Source organism: Trichosurus vulpecula, chromosome 3, assembly GCF_011100635.1.
Source record: "Trichosurus vulpecula isolate mTriVul1 chromosome 3, mTriVul1.pri, whole genome shotgun sequence".
In the NCBI taxonomy this organism is placed as follows: Eukaryota; Metazoa; Chordata; class Mammalia; order Diprotodontia; family Phalangeridae; genus Trichosurus; species Trichosurus vulpecula.
In genome coordinates this window covers 391,858,751-391,881,442 of record NC_050575.1, presented here as the reverse complement: position 1 = coordinate 391,881,442, position 22,692 = coordinate 391,858,751, and the positions used below count along the sequence as shown (strand labels likewise).

Here is a 22,692-nt window from a genome sequence, read left to right as displayed (position 1 = left end):
TTCACTTTACAGACAAGCAAAACGAGACTCAGTGAGAGTGAGTTACTTGCCCAGGGTCATACAACTATTAAGGATTTGAAGTCAAGTGTGCTCTATCCACTAAGGCACCTAGCTGCCTTCTTGCTCTCCCTTTCCATTCAGTAAGGTAAGGCATTCTTGGGCTGTTCCTATTCAGAGAACCTTTAGGAGGGCTCCCCTCCCACGCCCATCCCAATTCCCCTAATTCCATCAAATGCTAAGAATGTTCCATGTGCATGCAAACTGACATGGCCACTGTCAGTGACAACGAATGAAAGCATCTTGTTCTACTACACTTGACTAAAAGCATTTGTCCTTAGAAAAAGAAGTCACTAGGGATGACTTTTCTAGGAAAATCTTGAAGTGAAACAAGGTGGGCCATCTACACCCCAAGGATTTCCTCTGACTTGAACATGTGCTAACAATATGAAATCCAGAGAGCAAAGACCAAAATCACAGATAAGCACATAGTAACTCACCATCCATTTCAACAAGCAACTGATTCAAGGTGTTTTCCTGTTCACTTTGCCCTCCCAAATTGCCACGACCTCGCTTTCTCCCGATCGCATCAATCTCATCGATGAATAGGATACAGGGAGCATTTTTTCGCGCCATTGCAAACATGTCCCTAACCTAAAACAAGATCACCGATTCCGTCATTGCTTTGAAGGGGATTCCTTGTATCTTCTCAACCTGCAAGGACTCCAGGGCCTGCTGACCCCTGACCCTTTCTGAAATTCCAGACCCCACAAGTGAGCATGAAGCTACAACTCCTTAGATGTTGACAAAGAGAAACGGTGGCAAGGTTAATGATTTCTCCAGGACCAGAGGCAGTATTTCATTCATCCTCAGGGCTTTTATGGATGGGCAGCCCTCAGGTGGAGAGCCTACAGGCAGGAAGGAGCTTGTGTCCAGCAAAAGTGGTATCACAACCTTGTATAGATGATGGCACTGTCTAAGCAACTTACCCTTGCAGGCCCAACTCCCACGAACATCTCCAGGAACTCAGAGCCATTCACGGTGATAAAAGGAACATCGGCCTCCCCTGCAGTTGCTTTGGCGAGGAGCGTTTTCCCAGTACCAGGAGGACCGGTGAGCATAGCCCCCTGAAACAGGAGGGTGGTATTAAGTTCTAGAGGCATAACAGAAGGGCATCTCACTGAGGAAGACTGGCCAGTAGGAATCACATCCAATGCTACAAAGTGCATTCAGATAACAAAGCTCTAAATCACGGATACAATTTCTCACAAGAGTTACTCTATTACTATGAAGCTTTAAGCAAAGGCTGTGTTGTAGATGGAGTGGGTTGTAGATGGAGTGCTGGAGTCGGGAAGACGTGAGCTCAAATCTGTGCTTAGACACTTAGTAGCTGTGTGACCCTGAGCAAGTCACCTATTCTCTCTCAGCCTCAGTTTCCTCATATGTAAAATGGGGATAATAGCACCAGACTCCTGGGGTTGTTGCGAGGAGAAATGAAACAAATATCAAGGACTTCGCAATCCTCAAAACACTGTATATATGCTAGCAAAAAAAATACTAGCAACTGCTATTACTACTGTAACTATTACTGAAAATGAACAAAGGTAAGAATGAGTTCATTATTCCTATGTTATTGTTTGTACAGTGATTGCCAGCCCTGTTTTTTCAACACCTGAGAGCACCTCCGGTTATCTTAAGTAGAATTACTAAAATCCATCCCTGGCAAAAACAAACAAACCAACCCACCTAATTTAAACAAGTGTCATCTAACCTATTAATTGTGGTGGTTTGGGGTCACAGGGAGGTGGAGAATGGGGTGACTGTGGGGAATGCCTCACAAATCAAACAGTGACCAGCTACTGCAATTCGTAGGGGGTTGGTAATCACTCATCTATACCTATATCTATGTATATGTATGTATGTATACATATTTAGATTAAATGGATCAATACCATAAATTTCTATATAACACAAATCATGATTTCATATCTACATGTGCATGTGTACGCGCACACGCGCGCACACACACACACACACACACCCCCATACCCATAACCATGTAAACTGATCTAACATGGCATTGGCATTTATCATACCATCTGTGGATTTACAACATAGAAGTAGCAAGTACATAGTCTTGGGTGGAGCAGCTACCATTCACCAGAGGCGGGTCACAGTCCAGAGGACAGAATGAGAGTATCTCAGGTGGGATGAGGCAATATAGCAGACAATGGTAAATTCTATCCATACTGTTCCCCATAACTTCCATACTTTAAAAGGTTTAGAATAAGCCCATATAACCAAAAGAGAAATCAAGCAAATATAATAATATTCTAACACAGAATCAACTTATGTGTTCCTGGATGAGGTGACAGTGGAGATAAATTAATAATTAACCTTTGGAATTTATCGATGTATTTAAATTTGAATATGGCTTGATCTGGTGTTCTGGAAACTTACACTACTTCCTAGCAAGCACAGCAGCCTCACTGAGGAGGCCTGAAGCTAGAGGATCTGGAGGCACCACAACTTCCCTCCCCTAAACTCCACTTGGCTGCTCTCTCCTCAGGATGACTCCATGTGAAGGAAGAGCACTGACTTTCATGCTAATACAAAACACCCATCTATCTCACCTCTTCCAAAGCAGGCCTGCTCTCTTTCTCAGGATCCCATCTTCCCTGAAAGGTGTGGAAGGAAGTACTTTGCTTTAAAAGCCCTCCTTACTTCATAGTTCGGGGAACTTCCCATACTCTCTGCCTGCTTGGCTCTAGGTTACATTCAAAATCAGAGAGGTGCTGATTAAAAAAAAGAACTGTGAGGTCCAGTTCTCCACAGGAAGTATGGATTAATGTGTGCTATCCTGTACATATGTACTGCTATGTTATCTATATAATTATGGCAAAACTATAGGCCCTAAAATATGAATGATGATTTAAAATGCATTAGAATAAGCAAAATCACAAGCAGTCCCAATTCACATGGCAGACTGATAGGATTTCCCACACTGGGCCACAAAAGACCTCTGTCAGACTGTTGACATTTTATAGCACAGAAGAGCTAACAATATATTAAACCAGACAGACCACCTCTGACTTTTTTCTACTGAGAGCAAGCTGTCAAAGATCTCTCAGCCCCCACTTCTGAGAAGAACCCTGATCTAGGAGCTGACACACCAAAACACTCCTGAAGCAGCACCTTGGGGATCTTGGCTCCAAGATCCTGATATTGTTTGGGGTTCTTGAGGAAGTTCACAAACTCCATGATTTCTAGCTTGGCTTCTTCACAACCTGCCACATCAGCAAACCGTACATCGATGTTGTTCTTCAGGATTTTGGCAGTTGTTTCTCCAACACTGAAGAGGCCTCCTCCTCGTCCTCCCCGTCCTGCTCCCATTGGGCCTCGCCTCACAGCATAGAGGAAAATCCCAATCAGAAGCAGAGTGGGAATCAGGCTTTTCAAGAAAGAGCTGCAAAAGTACAAGGAAACACCACAAACATCACCATTATTGAGAGAAAAGAAACAAAGCATTACCTTCAGACCTTTAATTTAAGAACTGCTAAAAAGCAGTCTGGCTAAATATTTTATTATGCTACATGTTACATGGCAAATTCCTGTTTTAGAAAAGACTTGATAGTCAAGGTGCCGATCCTATTTTCCTTGATTCTGCCATGTCTCATTCTTAATACTCCCTAGAAGCTTTAGACACTTTGGCTTCCTGTTCAGGCCTCCATGGAAGCTAGAGAGGATTTACTGCATCATCCTCATCACCCCCCAAACCCTAATATTTTACAATTTCAGTTCCAGAGTCAATCCCACAGTTTTTGCCTTCTCACTCATTAATGACAATAAAGTTTCTGTTTACGGGGGGAATGGGAATGGTCTAAGAAAACAACTGTATCCCTTATTTGGGCAAATAAGGTATTAAAACAAAGCACCCAGGATAACGCTGTCTCATTTCTGTTTGTAAAAGGAATTAATACATTATTAAGGCCAGTCAATGTTGTTGGATAAACACTGTAAGCTCAACAGCAATTAGAAAGAATTTTTCCATGTTTGTCCATCCACTCATATAATGAATATTTATTAAGTACCTACCAGAGGCACTGCATTGTATTCTGAACTGTAGGATACACAAAGAAGTGGTAAACAAAGTCTCTTCCCTTAAAGAGCTCATAGTTCATTCAGTTGGTGAGACAAGCCACAATACAGGAAGAGAGTTAAACAATAAAATGGTAATGATTAAAAAAAAATGACAGTACAAGGCTATCAAAAAGTGCTAACAAGTACCACAGAAGGTGAAAGAGAGAAATCACCATGGGATGAATTTCAGAGAGAGGTGACATGAGCTGGCCCCAAAGGAGGGCTCTGTTGCTAATTCCTTTTATAAGGTTATTCGGCTTGAAAATTTTCTGCTTTGGTTTTTCCAAATGAAAAAGAATAAATTCACCCTCTTCACATGGGCATTTTAAATATTAGCTAGTGCTTAAACAGTGGAAGGAAGCAGCATGGTAGGTTAAGCCTTCTAAAAAGAACCAGATGCCCAAGATGAACACGATACCTATCTATGTAAGTCTCAGGGGCCCCTTTCTTCTACTTACCCATCACTCTCGGTAGTATAAATCACTGCTGCCTGATTGGCAGCTTCAATTCCCAATTCCCACTGGGCAGATTCCAAATTTCTCTCAAACGTGTCAACACTGCCGATGTTAAACCACACGGATTTCTGCAGAGACCAAGACACTAAGATCTAATGGAGCTGCACAAAGCACTACAATGAAGCAACTCAGCCCATCTCTCTGAGAGGTGACCCTTATACACTAACGCTCCTTGCCCATGGTCATTTGATGTCATCGCTAAGCCTGACAATGTAGGGGAACTCAACCTTGGTCTAGTCTCAGGTGGTTACTATTTCAATAAGCCAGAAGATCTTTCTGCCCTCCTCCTTTAGGCTGTGGGCAACCTTGTTCTAACATCACAATATGTGATGGTTGCAAATAACCCCCCAGTTTGCCTGTTATCTTTAGCATTCCTATGCTTCTGCTTCTGATTGCTCCCAGTTTGCTGACAGTAGTCCTTACAGCTGAATTAACACAATGAAAATATGGTTAGAGTCATTACGGAGGACTCCTGAAGAAGACCCAGTTACTGAAATATGTCTGGAAAAATCAGTTTTGAGTCCATATCTCACCTCAGAAGATGCCCCAGGTGTAGGAATCACACGCACAAACTGTTTGTTCACAACTTCAAGTCGGTCCACCTAGGGAAACAGAGACAACCAGCTCTACGCAAGATCCTCTCCTGACAAAGGAAAGCCCGGCCGCTAGAACACAGGACATTCAGCAGTGGAGTCTGGGCATTCTGCCTAGGATCATACCACAGAGGCCCTGAGTCCGCCAACTTTCTCTGAGAGGTTGTTTAATTCTCCTCAGTACCTGACCTAGCTGTTCCTTTTCCTCACTTGGGCACTGCTAGCCTGGGGTGTTAATCTATTTACATTTTTAAAAATAGGAACCAATTCTAGAGGAGAAATTAACATTCTTGTTCAGCTGAATGCCAAGGAAATAAGGGTCTCAAATTCCAAATGAATGAGAATATAGAGTATATACCCCTGTCACACTGACCATAAACCACTTTAAATGCACTTATGATCCTAGAAAGTTAGGCATGTTCCACAGATCCACTACCATTAATGGGATGAATGGATGAAGATAATGAATGGCAGATTCATGTGTTTGTCACCTGCTTCATTAATAATGATAGGAATAATGGGAGAAGAAAGGTGTCTGCTTTCTCTCTTAATATGCAATTGTGGGCTAAGTCTTGAGAACACAAAGACGAAAACTAAACAGTCTGTGACATTAAGGACTTTACATTCTTTCTACAGGGGGACTATAACATGTACACAGAGAGACAGAACACAAGGGAATCTGAGATGCCCTAATAATTACAGAAATAAGAAGAAATAAAAAAAAAGAAATAAGAGGAAATCAAGGCCACCTAAGTTACCATCTTATACTCCAATTAGCAGAGGCAGCTGGGTGTCATAGCAGATAGATCACTGGGCCTGGAGTGAGGAAGATTCCCCTTCCTGAGTTCAAATCTGGCCTCAGGCACTTACTGCTCATAAATATGACTCTGAGCAAGTCACTTAACCCTGCTTGCCTCAGTCCCTCATCTGTCAAATGAGCTGGAGAAGGAAAAGGCAAACCACTGTAGTATCTTTGCCAAGAAAAATCCAAATGGGGTCATGAAGCGCCAGACTCAACTGGACAACAATAATTAGCAAAAATAGAAAAAGAAAAAAAAAAGATAAAATCCAAAGTAGGCAAGGCTGCGGGGAAACCAGCATTCTAATACATTCTTGGTGGGACCACACTGGTTTAAATATTTTGAAGAAAAATACAGAAATAGAAATATTGGGGAAGGCCTTAGAATTTCTAACTATAAAATCTACAGAACCTGAAATAACTGATTTAGGTCTTATCTTGGGGTTCAACCAAGATGAAAGCAAGTATTTCTAATTCAAAATTACCTACAACTTCAAATAATACCATGATCTATTCACATTCATAGCTCTTTCCACCCCAAATGCAATGTAACAGCATTTGTTTTTAACTTATATGCTAAATCAGGATGTTATTTTGATAGTGCTTAGGGTTAACAAGACAATAATATGGTGCTTCTGCTTTATCCTCACAATTATCTCCTCTTCCTTACTGTATATAACAGCCCAAGAGGCCTGTCATGCTTTCTCTAGCTGACAGGGGTGGGGAACCTGAGGTCTCAAAGCCACATGTAGCCCTCTAGGTCTTCAAGTGCGTCTCTGACTGAATCCAAACTTCACAGAACAAGTCCCTTGAGGAAATTTGGATACAGTCAAAGGGTTGCACTTGAGGACCTAGAGGACCACATGTAGCCTTGAGGCCACAGGTTCCTCACCCCTGCTCTAGCACAATATACTGTTACATAAAAATTCTGCTGAATTGTTTGAATGTTACAGGTTAGTATACCAATATAAGTACGTCTCTGTCTAACTGATACCTGAAAAGTATCAAGACTGACTGATGCCACTGGAATATGCTGCCCCACATTGTATACATCTTGAGGTGAGATGTACAAATAAGCTTCCTGATGCAATGAGTCTAGAGGTCTTAGTAAGCCTGCTTCAGCTTACTACATGGTCTAGAAAGGGTACTGCATTCACACCCACATTTTATAGTTCCCCATGCCACATTAAACTTTGCTGTTATATAAGAGATCCTAAAGCCAGTGCTTAACATTACCTATAAGTAATATGATCTGCATACTGCAGGGGGGAAGATATTTTTATACTCCCCCAAAGGGAGAATAAACATCTTATTTCAATTGAAGATTTTAAGTCAGAGCAGAGAGCTGCGCAGAATTTAATTGGGGAAGAAACTATACACACTTGAATGAAACAGGATATTCCCTGGAGTTTAGGGGCAGGCTGAGTCTCTAGAATGGGTGCATTATTGTCAGCTGTGCTAAACAACTACTCTGAGGATCACTTGGGACAGAGAAAGCAAAACTATACCATGGGAATAGAATTCCCGCGTCTAGCATCTTCAAGGCCCCAAATGTTCCTGGCCCTTCCACCTTCTCTGTTCAGATTCTGATCCAATAACTGAAAGAGGCAATTCTTTCCTAGAATAGTGATAAAAATAGGAGTATGCTGGTACTGGTACTCTGACAATTAAGGGCCCAGATAGAACTTATATCTAAATTCTCTCATTTAAAGACAAGCATTTGGAGATTTCCTTATCAAAAGGAAACAATCATACTGGAGGCACCTCAACTCTTCAAAATTCTACTGTCCTTTAGCGAATGTTCTTTTGAGGTCAGATGGAAAACTGAGGATTACTCTTTCCTAAATGTGAATTGGCACAGTGCCCATTAAATACCACTATTATCCAATTTCAGCATCACCTGGTACTTAAGACCAATACTGACACAAATGAAATTCATACCCCTTAAGGAATAAAAGAGACAAGCAATGAGCTATGTAAAGATACATAAAATGTGTATCTTGTACTACTTTTCAAGGGAAAATCTTGCCAAGGAGGTACCCATCTAGCTGGGCTAAGCATTATCCTTTGGGGCTTTGGTACCTCAGCTTTTATGTTTATAAACTTCTTAGGCCCAGAGTAGGTTGAGAAGAAGAGAGCCCAGCTCTAGTTCAAAACCCTCTAATACATCTATCTCTAGCTCTAGGGAGCCACCGCCTACTGGGCACACCACCCTCTCTCTTACCTCCTCTTTCTAGCATGGAGAAATGAAAATAAGTGGACTAGTAAATTCTGTGAATTCAGTTGTTTCTAAAGTGGAAGGGCTGTTTGTTGAAAAACAAGTCCCAAATAATGCCCTGACTTTTGACAAAGGTATTAGATGTCATGCAGCATAAAACAAAATCTATCTGGATAAACCAAAATTGTGCTAGTTTCTGGTAATGCTCCTAGCGATCACCTATGAAAGGCATCTTTCTAGGAGTATGGACAAAAGGAGAAGAAGCTCATATTAAGAGTGGACACTCCTAGTAGCAACATAACAAGTCAACTGGCCCCACCCAATTCTGCTCTAAAACTACCACTCATTTCAGCACTTCCAGCAGGATATGAACACTGCTAATTCACCAGTACAGGTCAGCTGATGGTCTGAAAAATTTCATCACTAAGGGGCCAGCTTTTCGGCCATGTGCTTCCTGCTTAGCTAAGTACGTTCTTAGGTGACAGACATAGTTTATCTGAACCCTTCTATGAAACCTTTCCACTTTAGCAGCACCTACCAAAGCTGCTGATCTAGCCCTTGGAGACTGTCCCCTTCATGTCACAATGAGGCATGTAATAGTAGTAGAGGATGAGAGAATTACAAGTAAGGAAAGTAAGCTGGAGCAGTAAGGAAAAATGATCATTCTCCATTCACTCCACACCAAATGGGAGAAAGATTTGATATGACCACAAATAGGTCAAAAGAGATGCTTCAGCTGCCCATATCCAGAAGGAGCGATCCTTCCACATCTCCAATGCAAGGCTCCAGAAAAAAGGTACCAGATGATTTCCTTAGTCACCCTCAATCAAAAAGAAAATGTATATGGAAATCATGCAAATACATAGGTTAATTTTGCTGTCTCTCTCCTTGTCACATACACAATATTTTTTTCCTCACCAGTCCTCTGGCCAAGTAATACTGTACAAAATGCTTCCAAGTGATTTCTTTTCCAGAATCTCGAAAATAGAGGTAGAAAAATCCCAAAGCGAAGCCTGCTCCCATGACAGCCAGATTACGGAACTCTTTGTTGTCCCAAGGGAACTCTCCCTGTGAAGAGAAACCAATGAATTTCACACAAATGAAAGGATTTTCTCAAAATCTAGAGAAGCATGAAAATAGCTTTCTTTTTCTCTGGGCTTTATCCCTGGACTTGCCCCCAAACTTTCCACATTCTAACATTAACTAGTCTGTTTTACCGTCTCTGTTTTCTAAGTAAACAACAGCTGCATTCCATTATAAAAGCTTGATTTTAGAGTTTAAAATTTGTATACAGGTTCCATTCTACTGGGATGTTTTTATTAGACTTGGTGTTTTTTTTTAAATCAACTACGGAAGCTCTTTGAACAAGGTATATGATTACTAATGCAGCAAACCTAAGGAGATTTAAGAATTAGGCTGTCCAAAATTTCAAATTCCATGGTTAACTGTGACTTGAGAAAAGAGTTCAGTAGAGGCTATGGTTGCATACGGTCGCATATTTAGGTTTGGATTAACCTGATGTACATCAGGGTAACTCCACACACCTTCTGTATCCGTTTCCACCATGCAAAATCATCCTTCTTCCCTCCTCTCTTGCCACCATTTCCTCCAAATCCATGATCCTTTGATTCATCAGTATCTAGGAGAAAACAAAGTCTGGCTTGAGAAAACCAGCAAATGACTTCCAGAAATAGTAACCACTATTATATTCAGAAACTGGTAATTATAGGGAGGGGGAAGACAGAGAATAACAGACAAAAAAAAAATATGCCAAGGGCTGGGCAGGAAATTCAACTTTCATCAAAATAGTAATGAGAACTAAAGTAGAGCAAGTCAGTAAGAAAGAGACTAACAAGACTTAGTCACTAGACTATGATGTGACTGACAGGGTGAATTAGTGAAAATTAATAGCGGATCCACAGACACTGATGGATCAATAAAATATTTGAAGCCTCCTAGAAAGGGACACAAGAACAAAACAAACATAACAAGATTACTCACTTGACCTCTAACTTGATCATCATTGAATCCACACTGAATCAAGGATTCAAGAGTGTCCAAGAAGTGAGATCCATTGGGGCAAAGACCCACTTGATGTCACATAAACCATCTGTATCTGTTTGCACCACATGAAGTCTTTCTCTTGCTACCCTCAAGAAAACATCCTTCCCTAGTGCTACCCTGGGCCCTGTCTCTAATGTGTATTTTTTAGAAAAGAGTTAACTGTTGAACAGCAGTTTCAGATGCCTCTGTCAGGTCCACCTGCTGAACTTCTTGGTCAGTTTACAATGTGACTTTAGGGCTGCAGAGGAAGGATCTGTACCAGCATCAGCAGTAGGTCCTCAATGGTCAGGAGTCATATATTCATGACAGTAACTGCAGGTCATAAACCTTAAAGTACCAGGAGCTACTGGAGACGTTAGCTAGCGTAGGTGCTCTTCTGGACACTGGTGTGGATACTGGTGCTTCTCTGTGGTGGCTCTGCTCCCACCTCTCACTGTTGATGTTTCTCTTTTACAGATTCATGGAGCTTTATTTCATCATTTCTTCTAATCAAAGACTATATATGATGGTATGATGTCTTCTCTCAGATATGAGCTTGCGATAGTTATCCAAGTTTTTGTAAACCGCACATATCTGTGGTTGAAGTCCTTACGGGCTTCTTATTTCCTTCCAAGGGCAAGTCAGAGTTTAAAAAACTAAAAATTTACAGAAAAATCTCAACCTAAGAAGTAATCTTTGTACTTCTATATCAAGATCACCAAAGTTTACTATGCTCCTAATGAAAATTCTTTCCTTTTGTAGGATAATCATACTTATTCATGTTTTTATAGGAATGACATAATATTTGTAAAAGTGCTTACTTAGTGCAGTGCCTGGCACACAGTAGGTACAACATAAATGCTCATTCTCTTCCCTTCTCATCCCACCACCATTTTATATCTCAAGATGATACAAAGGAAGAATACTTGAAGCAAGAATGAATTATTAACATCTTACTAATCAAATGATGTTGCTTTTTTTAAATTTTACAGAATACCAAGAGAGGCCCAGCACAAAGGACAACCTTTCTGCATGTCTCAGCAGGCAGAAAACAGTGCCACCAAATGAAAATGATAGCAGAGTTTCTCTGCTATTAACTAATGCCAGTAGCATCCTAGGTCAGCACTGACAAATGCAGACTGTCTTGGTATGTTCTCAATTTTCTGAACAAGATGTTAAACAATAAACAAGAAGACAGGTGAGTTAGTTTTCAGTTACCTAAGACTAGGAGGTTCACAGAACACCCAGAATGTTCCTATGAAGTATGAAGTGCAAAGATATCAATGGACATTTTACAGAAGAAAAAACAAGATGTGAACTCAACTGCCCAAAGAGGCCAGTCAGCAAGCAGACAGGCAGGACTTGAAACCAGTTCTCCTGGAGCCAGAAGCCAGCCCAGGTTTCTTCCCACTGCACCAGAGCTGCCTTGGGAGGAGAAGAAGGCTGTGGTGACATACAATGTGAACTATCCTCATTATTCAGCTCTGGAAATCTGTTTGGATCACAAATGAGGTGCACAGCTGACTGCATTAGAGAATGTAATTTAGTAGCCTCTTTCAAGGCTTAAGACTAGAATAGTACTGTTGGTAGACCAAAACAAAGGAATGAAGTGATGGCCTTAGACAGCCAGAGATGAGGGGCAGAGCCCATGGAAGGGTAAAAAAGAGAAGTCCCAATCTAAATCTGTTTTTCTTGGGTTATGATCAGTAGGTCATCATGAATGATCCCAATAAGAGTTATTTAATTTAAAAAATGCTTAGATGCAAACCATGGCAGTTTGGGAGGGTTCCTTTACCTTTCTTTGGAGGTGCTGATTCTTCTTTGTCCGCGCTTCTTCCATTTCTCTTAAAATACTTCTCAAAGCCTTAGAGACAAAATGATTAGGTTCTAGGCCTTTAATGTTATCAATCACACAACCTTTCAAAAGTCTTTATGTAACATCAACTCAGGAGAGAGAAACTGGGATAGAAGCTGGGCCTTTCCCACTCTTTCCCCTCTCGTTTGCCAGAATCAACGTTTAGACTCGTATTTCCTAGGAAGCAGGATGCCAGCTGCCCATCTCAGGAAGACAGGAATCCCAGCAGAAGGGCCCACCAGCTCGCTAGCCTGCAGGCTGTATAGCATGCTTTCTGGCCGTCCTGTCCCTCACTTTACACAACCAAAGACCTGCCAGCTGCCCTCCTTCTACTTCTACCAAAAATGGATCTATTTTCCAGCTTTGTTTTCTTAACACCAACTTCTCCATAAGTCTAGACTGCATAGAACCTCTACTTTGACTCTGCTCAAACAAACACACTCAGCTCTCTGATAAAAGTAAACAGGATTCTGACCCTATTACTTCAAACAGCTTAAGAGGACTCATGAATCAACTTCCTTCTGAAAAAGTTTCGCTCTCTTCTACAGTGTCATCCGCCTCCCCTACTGTACTAAGGAGGTGAGCCACCTATCCCCAACTCACTCTCAGTCAATGACAAAGTTGTTCTTTGAATTCCTGTAAAAAAAAAAATATATATATATATATACTTCTAGAGAACTTCTGAAGAAAAGTATGTACCTTTGGGAGCTTTCGAATACAGCCACTGGGAAAATGATGTCAGTCTTCCCTGCAGAACCAGCTGCTGAAAATGGATTCCCTGCAGACATGAAAACATTAAAGATAATCAGTATCCTCTGCACCAGCAACATATTAGAGCACTTTCTCACTTTGAGGGTTATGGATCCCTAAGGGGACAAAGATAAGGGTTGAGGTTTAAACCTACAATCTTCATCCTTCTGTTTACATAATGTGAAAAAAGTCATTCTGACAGGGAAAATATAAACTAGATTCACCACAGTAATATATGGAAAATTTTTATAACCCCTGCTGTTGGTGGCAGAAAATCTAAATACTGCTTGCTTCAGGCATTCCTGGCTATTGGACTATTACTGTCACAACAATATACCTTTCTGAGAAAGACTGAAGCCAGATAGGATGAAAATACCAAAAGGCATTAGGATTCAGCTTTAGGCAATCTAGAAAATAACTCCTCCCCCCCCCTCCCCCCCCCCCAGTCAAGAAAAGCAAAAATAGAGGTTACACAGGCTTCATTTATTCTTGACAGAGAGGTTCAGCCCAGAGAGAAAAATGCTTCTGTTTTTATTGCATACTTTAAAGCAGTAGGAATTGTTTTTTATTTATTTCTTATAATATTAAATCCAAGCACAACAGTCATAGAAGCATATGAACAGTTACTCCAGGTCAAATTCTATGATGGTAAATAGTACCACAACAAAAAACTCAGGACATGATAGTGGGTGTATGGTTTTTTTTGTTTGTTTTTTTTACTGGACCTGTGACTTTGATAGTTTCGAAGGAACCCCTCTCCCGCCAACACGTATCAGCAACTCCACCATAAGGCCCTGAGAGATTTGATAATGTACCCAGAGCCAGAGAGTTAGTAGGTATCAAAAGTGGGACTTGAACTCTGGACTTTCTAGCTCTAAGGCATGGGATTATAGAGAGAGTTAGCCCAGGAATTACGAAGACCTAGGTTCCAGTTCTACCTGATACCATCTAGCCGGCAAACTCATGTAACTGCTCAGCACCCTGGGAAACTCTGGAAGACTCTTAAGTTACAGAACTGTTGTGAATCTATACTATCAGAGGGAGTTTCCTCCCTAGGAGCTTCCTGTACCAAAGACACAGGTTTGTCTATCTAGAAATGTACATATATCTAGAGATAGACACCCACACAGGCATACAAACACATACCTTTATTGGTCAAGGGTAAGAAAGTTTCTGGTGAATGATACCTACAAATTAGATATGAAAGTTATGATACTTCATTCCTCATTAGTAACTAGGTTCTCTCAAATGCCCTCACATTGTGTTTGCTGACTTTCTGAAGGGCTCTGGCCACTGCTGGGGCCCAAAGTAGGATTAAAGTAAAAATTTAAAAGTAAAGTTAGAAAGGCCCATCAACTGGGGAATGGCTGGACAAAGTATGGCATATGATTGTGATGGAATACTACTGTACTCTAAGATATGACAAGCAGGATGCCCTCAGAAAAACTTGGGAAGACTTACTGAACTGATGCAAAGTAAAATGAACAGAACCAGAACATTGTACATAGTAACAGCAATATTATACATTGATCAACTGTGAATGACTTAGCTATTCTCAGCAACACAATGATCCAAGACAATTCCAAAGGACTCATGATGAAAAATGCTATCCACCTCCAGAGAAAGAACTGATGGAGTCTGAATGCAGATCAAAGTATCCTATCACTTTATGTTTATCGTGGCTTGGTGTTTTTTTTTTTTTGGTCTGTGTTTTCTTTCACATGACTAACATGGAAATATGTTTTGCACAACTACACATGTATGACCTGTATCAAACAGCTTGCCTTCTCAAGAAGGCAAGTGGGGAGAGAAGGAGAGCATTTTAAAAAACAAATGTTAAAAATTGCTTTTACATTTAATAAGAAAAAAAAAGAAAATATTTTTTTAAAAAGCCATCCATAGCTAACAGGAACCCACGTGACGTGAGGTTAAATTAAGCCTGTAGGAACCCTGCTCAGAGGCAATCAAATAATCTATGTGAAACAGAAGGGAAGATGGACCAGAGATGATCCCAAAATCATAGTAACGTTCAAGGATCAAACTACCAAAATTAGTGTAGAAACTGGAGTACTAAGCAAAATAACAACAACAGCTGTTAACATTCAGAGAATACCTAAAGACTTACCAAGTCCTATCCCTACATTAACTCAGAGTCCTCACAATTCTATGAAGCAGAACTGTATAGGTCTTAAAACCTCTTTTTTTACAGAAAAGGAAATGGAGTCTCAGAGGACAGCACTTGCTAATGGTCACAAAGCCAGTAGGCATAAGAGGTAGGATTCAAACTAAAGTCTCCTTTGACTCCAGGCCAGCACTCTTACCATTACACCATGCTGTTCAATGGGTTTCCCCAATCTAAAAAATAAAATGCCACAGATGCAGTCCACCACAAAATTAAAAACAAAACAAAATCAAAAAAAGTCTTTCCAAAGAGACAGCAAACATTTTTAAAGTGGGAACAGCATTGTAGTGAAGGGGAAAGAAGAGCAGATTTGTAGCCAGAGGCCTAGGTTTGAATGCCAGTTGTGGTATTATCATTGAAACATCCACTATAGATCTCAGTTTCCCCAATGGCAAAATGAAAGAAGGGGTTGGATTAGATCATCTCTCAAGTCTCTGGTGGTTCTAAATTCTACAATTTTATGAGCTCACTCTATACTTTTGGCTACTAAAGTGGCAGAGAAAGACACTCTACATGTTTGAGAGACTGAGAGAAGCAGAGGATTAAGAGACCATTACAGAAGATGACATGGGGCTCAGTTCAAGGCACTTCATGTTCCAGCTGTCTCATCATATTCTACACCCTCTAGTATTCTCTATACTCTAGCCAGTCATCATCTGACTTCTCTCACCCTCCCACTTTATGCTGTGGTTCATACTCCTGTCTTACATGAGAAATGTCTCCCTATCGTCCAACCCTGATCTCAACTGTGGACCTCCTACCCAGGCTTCAAAGTCCAGTTCAGATGCCACACGGCAGCTCAGTGGCACTGGGCCTAGAATCAGGAAGACCTGAGTCAGAGTCCAGCTTCTGACACTTAATAGCTGTGTGACTGGGAAAGTCACTCAATTTGTTTACCTCAATTTCCTCAACTGTAAAACAGGGATGACAGCTATAGCACCTTCCTCCCAGGGTTGTTGTGAGGATCAAAGGAGCTAGTGATTGTAAATCACTTAACACAGTGCCTGGAACAAAGTGCTAAATAAAATGTAAGTAGTTGTTGCTGTTATCATCATCCCCATAATCCAGCTCCATGATCTTTGACAAATTCCTTAACTTTGGGGACATTAGTCTTCTTAACTGTCAAATGAGGGAACTGGGCTTGGCAATCTCTAAAAGCATCAGATCACAGGATTTTAGAGTTGGCAGTGCACTTGGAGACCATCTTGTCCATTGACACTTTACATATGAGGAAACTGAGGCTCAAATAAATTAAGTCACTTGCCTTTTGGTGACCCCAAGTAAGTAACAAAGCTGGGATCTGAATGCAGACTGTACAGCATACTGGGAAAAGCCACTGGTTTGGAGCCAGAGGAGCTGGGTTTAAGCCAGGCCTCTGCCACACTAGTGGCTCCATGTGTGACCTGGGGCAAGTCACTGGGCTTCTCTTAACTGTAGTTTCATCATCCCTAAAATAACAGATGCCCTTGGAGGTCCCTTCCAGCTCCAAAGCTGTGATTCCAAGCACTCCATTTCTTCCACTACCCCTCACCTCCAGGGCTATTCTATGTTAGGAGTGGGGAACCTGCGGCCTTGAGGCCACATGTGGCCTTCTAGGTCCCCAAGGGTGACCCTTTGACTGAATTGGATTCTGTGGAGTTTGGATTCAAAGAGCTGCACTGGAGGACCTAGAGGGTCACATGTGACTTCAAGGCTGCAAGTTCCCCACACCTGTTCTAGGTATTCTCTTGATCTAAACATCATCACTCAACTGGAGGCAATTTTCCCTTCATTCAATCTCTTCAAACTCATATCCATTTTATCCTCTCTAATAGTCTTGAATAGCAAATATTTAAGCTCCTTGAGAGCTAGGATGGGCTCCCTCCCTCCAAGACCCAGCCCACAAAAGGAGAAGGGGTGTGGCAGAGTGAATGGAATGCTGGGTTTAAGTCAGGAAGCTGCAGGTTCAAAGCCTGTCTCTGACACTTAAAAGGTTTTGTGAACACAATGAAGTCACTGACCTCTGTGAGTACCACTATACATTTGCAAAATGGGGATAATAAGTAGAACATACCTTACAGACTAACTGTTCAAAGGCTCAAATGAAATAGTGTAGGATGCTGCAAATTTTAAAGCATTACTGTGTCAGCTAATATTATGACAGTGGCTTAAGTGTTTCGTTGGCTATTTTTCTCTCTCTTCTTTCATTCAATACATATTCATCACCTAGTCAAGATTCTGGTGGCTGCTGTCTACCAATCTCCAAGACAGTCTCCTTCCTTTCTCCATAAGTTCAATGCCTGGTTCATAGTCTTTCTCTCCTCCCCAACGCCTGCCTTCATAATAGAGGATTTTGATATACGTGTTGATACTCCCCTCAAATGCATTAATCTCACAATTTCTCAACATTATTCATTTCCATCCCATCCCAGCTACACAGAAATGGTCCTATCTTTGATCTTACTATCACCCATGAGTATGCCTCTTACGTGTTAGTAACTGAAATTCTTCATTCTACCTCTCCCTAAGCCTTGCAACCCAAAACTTAGTCTTCGTCCTTACTATGACCTCCAATTTCTATAACCCTCAGTTCTTCCCCAGGCCATCACAATACTGGCTCTTCCCTTTCCCAACCTGACTCCCTGGTGAATGAGTTCAACTCTACAATGACATCTCTCAAATTTCTTGCCTCCTTTTTCTATCAAAGATCTTGCCCTGCCAAGCCTCTGACTTAGATTACTCCCCCATCCACTGCCTTCCCTTCTACACTCCTCCCTTTTCCTCATTTTACTTCATTCAGACGCTTCCTGCCACTTCCTTCCTCAACCCATCTCACATGAAACGGCCCTTCTCCTTGCCAAGCCAAACCACTCCAGAAGCACAAATGATCCCATTCCATCCTGTTATATCCAGCAGACTTCCTCCGCTATCACCCCCACTCTCTCTTACCTTATGCTCTCCCTGTCTACTGCCTACAACCACCCCCCTTCAAAAAATTCTCACTTTATCCATCCATACCTGCTAATTATTGTCCTATCTGCCTTTAGTGGCTAAGCCCCTAAAAAAGTCATCTACAACAGATGCTTCCACTTCCTTTCCTCTCACTTTCTTCAATTTGGTTTTTAACCCCATCATGAGATAAAACTGCTTTCTGCAAAGTTACCAGTGATCTCTTAATTTTCTATTTCCAATAGCTTTATTTTAATCTTTATCATTCTTGACCCTCTGCAGCCTTTGACACCGTCAATGATCTTTTTCTCCTTGATACTCTTTTCTTTCTAGGTTTTCCGGACACTGCTCTCTCCTGTTTCTAGCTCTGACTGCTCCTCTTTAGTCTCCTTTACTGGTTTCATCTACGTCACACTCATCATGTCTATCTACTAATTGTGGGTGTCTCTCAAGATTCTGTTCTGGGCCCTCTTCTCTTTCCCCTCCATACCAGTGGTTTCTCTCTGAGACTATCAAAATTTGCCTTCTATATATCCTGTTTGTACACAGTTGTTTGCACAGTCTGAACTCCTTGAAAAGCCAAACAGGTGGGTTTTTTTTTCCTTTCTTTGCAACGTCAGTACTTAGCACAGTACCTGACACACAGTATGTGCTCATTAAAGAGAGTTGGCTTTCCTGGCTGAGGGGTTTCAGGTGCATGAGAATGGAGAGGGAAAAAGCAGTGTGTGAAAAAACAATCCATTTAGTACGGCCAGCCAATAGGCAGAAACTAGCTCTTTTATGATGTTCGTTTCTGCCTCGTGAGCTGAGTCACCTTCCCCTTGTGCATCTCTAGGTGAGAGGGGGAGGGTTGAACGATTGCTTCCACCTGACATTCTATGTTTCTGTGAAAATTTCATACATTCTCCTGTGCCTCCAACAGAGTGCCTCCTCAGCTTCGCTTCTGGCCCTTCGCACTCCCGTGCACTTGGTTTCGTAACTTACAGCCAGAAGAAAGTTCAGTCACATGTACTGACTTGGCTGCGTGCATGTCACAGCCTCCCTATCCACGTCCTACAGAACAAGGACCTTGCTTATCTCCTATGCACTCTGGCTCTCGGGCGCCTAGCATGGGGCTGACAGCACGGGTGCATGGGCGGGGGGAGGGGAGGAATCAGTGCCAATCAGTCGGTAAGGATTTAAGCGCCTACTTTGTGTCAGGCGCTGGGGATACAGGGAAAAGCAGAGAGGTCCCCGCTGTCCGGGAGCTCCCAGTCTAATGGGGGAGAGCGTGTGAAAACGGCTAGATACGAAGAGTCAAATAAGGGAGAGGAGGCTGCCACACGATGCATCTTTAAGTCAAGGCCGGGTGAACACGACCCGAGGGAAGGAGAAGGAGGAGGAAGAGCTGGGGGTGGGGGAAATGAGTTGCAAGGACCCTTCCAGGTCTAGATTCCAAATTTCAACGCCGGCGCAGTCCCGGCTGCCAGGCAGCGTCAGGAGCCCGCCCCGTCCTGCGCGACCCCTCCTGCGTCCCCCGCGCATCCGGCGCGCCCCGATGGCGTCATCAAGGCGCTGAGGCAAGAAACACCGCCCTCGGCACCGGCCGGAAACAGGCCGGCGCCGGCTCCCCCGCTCACCTGCCGGGTGGTGGGCAGAGCCCTCAGGCCCACTCTGGCCGTGCCGTGGTCCCCGGCGCCCCAGCCGCATCTCCATAGCGCGGCCAGTGGCAGAGCCGCCGTCCGGCTCCCCACCGCCGCCAGCAGCCTGTGCGACATGCCCCACCCCTTGACCTCGCGCCGCCCGGGCACACGCGCGCCGGCGCAGGAGCGAAGCGCTCATAGTCGCGCCACACCCCCTGACGGCCCCTCATGGCTCATGCGTAGCGAGCCCGCCAGGCCCCCAGTTTAGGTGTCTACGGCGGAACCTGTCTTTGAAAGAAAGCCAGGAAATAGACGCCGCGTCTGGCTCAGATGCGTGGCGTGACAAAGCCCGTCGGCTTCGGTCCCTCCATCTGCGCACGCGGCATTGGATGGTGCCGAGCGCAGGCATCTTCCCAGACGCCTACTTCCGGGGTCCTCCCATTGAATCGAAGTTTTCCGCCTCGCCTGTGCTCCAATCCCGGAACGGGCTTACCTCCCCTTTCAGATACGAGTCAGGAGCTTGATTGTGATAGAACGAATCAAAGCGGGCAACCCGTTCGCCCTGGGCCCCGGCTCCCACGCACTTAACGGAATTTTGAGTTCCTCTTGGCTCACAGCACCACCCCCCTAAAATACTCCCCACCCCACCCCCATCCATGTTTCTCTTTGTGCAGCAGGGCTGAGCTGAGAATTGAGCCACCCTCGAAGGTCCTGGGCCGGGGAATGAGTAAAGCTGGGGCTGTACCCTACTGGTGGCCAGTGAGGGCCTCGAGCTTGGCGGGCTCTCCTGTGCCTAGGACGGAGGAAGGAGGCTGCCGTCCTCCACCCCAAGCGGAAGAGGCCCTCAGCCACTAAGCGAAGATCGAGATTCTTATCATACTTTTGGAGCGAAGATGCCTGGGAAGAGGCCTCTGAGTGTGACTAGCATCAGATGCGCGAAAAGGGAGCGCAAGGCAATCACCTTAGACGTGAAGTTGGAAGTGCTGAGGCGGTTTGAAGAGGGTGAGAAGCTCAGCCAGATTGCGAAAGCCTTGGGGCTGGCCATCTCCACCGTGGCCACAATTCGAGGCAACAGAGAGAAAATAAAGGCGAGCTCCAAAGCCGCTTCGCCTTCCAGGGTCTCTCAGCTGACCAGGCATCGAAGCGCAGTGATGGAGAACATGGAGCGCCTGCTAAGCTCGTGGATTGAAGATCAGAACCGGCGGAACGAGCCTATGAGCACTATGATCATCCAAGAAAAGGCAAAAAGTCTGTTTGATGATTTGCAGCGAGAACAAGGGGAAGGCTCGCAAATGGAAACGTTTAGTGCCAGTCGAGGGTGGTTTGTAAGGTTTAAAGAAAGACATGGCTTGCCCAGCTTCAAGGTGAGTAATGAAGCTGCCGGAGCAGCTGTAGCTGGTGAGCTTAAGTATTCGGAAGTGCTGAAAAGCATCATCCAGAAGGGTGGGTACACACCTCACCACGTTTTTAACATTGGAGAGACCGGACTTTATTGGAAGCGTATGCCTGAAAAGACATTTATTTCTGTGGAAGAGAATGCTGCCCCAGGGTTTAGATCGGCCAAAGATCGCCTAATGCTTCTTCTAGGAAGCAATGCTGCCGGTGACTTTAAGTTGAAGCCTCTACTGGTGTATCATTCCGAAAATCCCAAGGCTATGAAGGGCTACTCCAAGCCAAATCTACCTGTGATTTGGCGCTCCAACAAAAAGGCCTGGGTAACAAGGAGCATCTTTCACGAATGGTTTACATACTTTTTTTGCCCTGCCGTTGAAAAGTACTGTGCCCAAAATAATCTTGCCAACAAAGCATTACTCATCCTAGAGAATGCCCCATGTCACCCTGTAAATTTAAGTGATCTCTGTGATAATGTAAGAGTCGAATACTTCATTGAAAACAAAGCTGACGCCATCCAACCCATGGGTCAAGGTGTAATCTCCACCTTCAAGGCTCATTATCTGAGGAAGACTTTTCAACATCTTATAGGAGGAGCTGATGGAGAGGATAAGAGTACAATTAGGGAATTTTGGAGAAACTACAACATCATGAATGCGGTGGATAACATTGCTGAAGCATGGGATGAACTTGAGCCATCACTGATGAATAGTGTGTGGAAGAAGATATGGCCTGAGTGTGTGCATGTTCATGATGTTTCTCAAATAGAAACTATTACACAGATTCAGCAAGACATTGTGGCCCTTGCAAATGACATGGGCTTTGAAGAACTTGTAGAAGCAGATGTTGGCCAGTTGCTACAGTCCCATGATGAAGACTTGTCCAATGAGGAACTTACGCAATTGGAACAAGAGCGAGCTGCAGAAGAAAAGGAAGAGAATGAAGATGCTCCACCCATCCTCCGACAACTGACCACAAAAGAATTGTCTGAAGCTTTTTCCCATTTTGAGGCAGGCATGCAAATCCTTGCAAATAATGATCCCAACAGTGAAAGGAAATTTAAAGTTTCAAGAGGAGTTAATGACACAATAAGCTGTTACAGAGACTTGTACAATGAGAAGAAACGGCGTTCACAGCAACTATCTTAGGATGCTTTTGGAGGGAGACAGAAATTTTCTTAGTAAAGTGATCAAGGAAAATGAAATAGCAACAAGAGAGATTTTCATGATTTAGAAAAGGATCATAATGTCTTCATGTCTCTTTCCCACGACTTGATGTCTCACTTGGCAGGGCAAGCCAGAGTTTGTTATTTTTAGTTATGGTATTTTCATTTTGTGACTTATAAATATTAAATTTTAATTCTAGAAATTCCCCTTAAATTTGTGTTTTTAAAGGATACCTAACACACTAAAGATAGTTCCTGATACTCCTAGAGTTGGAGCAGTTATGCTTAGATTTTAGAAGTCAGCTGCCCAGAAGCTTATTTCTAACTTTATATTCTGTTGTATGTACCTTGAGGTGTGGAGGGGTGTAAACAGTTTCTACTCTTGCCAGGTTTCAATTCAAGCACAGGGGATTGGTCCCAATGGACTAATGTCTGGCTATGTTTTGGTGCAGTGTAATGCATGGACAGATCCTCAGTGATTTGCTATATCAGA

The 22,692-nt window shown here is 43.0% G+C and overlaps 2 protein-coding genes across 2 annotated transcripts in view; one reads left to right on the top strand and one right to left on the bottom strand.

Moving 5' to 3' along the window:
* The window catches only part of LOC118844117 (AFG3-like protein 1), a 30,248-nt gene extending 10,403 nt beyond the window's left edge, over positions 1-19,845 (bottom strand). The window contains exons 1-10 of the mRNA XM_036751951.1: positions 19,640-19,845; positions 12,860-12,938; positions 12,101-12,169; positions 9,807-9,901; positions 9,181-9,330; positions 5,186-5,254; positions 4,596-4,720; positions 3,193-3,463; positions 987-1,124; positions 498-651 (exon numbers count right to left, since the gene is read on the bottom strand). Coding sequence (XP_036607846.1) covers positions 498-651; positions 987-1,124; positions 3,193-3,463; positions 4,596-4,720; positions 5,186-5,254; positions 9,181-9,330; positions 9,807-9,901; positions 12,101-12,169; positions 12,860-12,938; positions 19,640-19,777 — 1,288 coding nt within the window. The 5' untranslated portion in view covers positions 19,778-19,845. The remainder of the gene's footprint in view (positions 1-497; positions 652-986; positions 1,125-3,192; positions 3,464-4,595; positions 4,721-5,185; positions 5,255-9,180; positions 9,331-9,806; positions 9,902-12,100; positions 12,170-12,859; positions 12,939-19,639) is intronic.
* Positions 19,846-19,914: 69 nt separating this feature from the next.
* On the top strand, positions 19,915-22,604 carry CENPBD1 (CENPB DNA-binding domain containing 1). The gene has a single exon (XM_036751950.1). It carries the CDS (start codon positions 20,536-20,538, stop codon positions 22,180-22,182), a length of 1,647 nt encoding a protein of 548 aa, XP_036607845.1. The 5' UTR covers positions 19,915-20,535; the 3' UTR covers positions 22,183-22,604.
* The last annotated feature ends 88 nt before the right edge of the window (positions 22,605-22,692 follow it).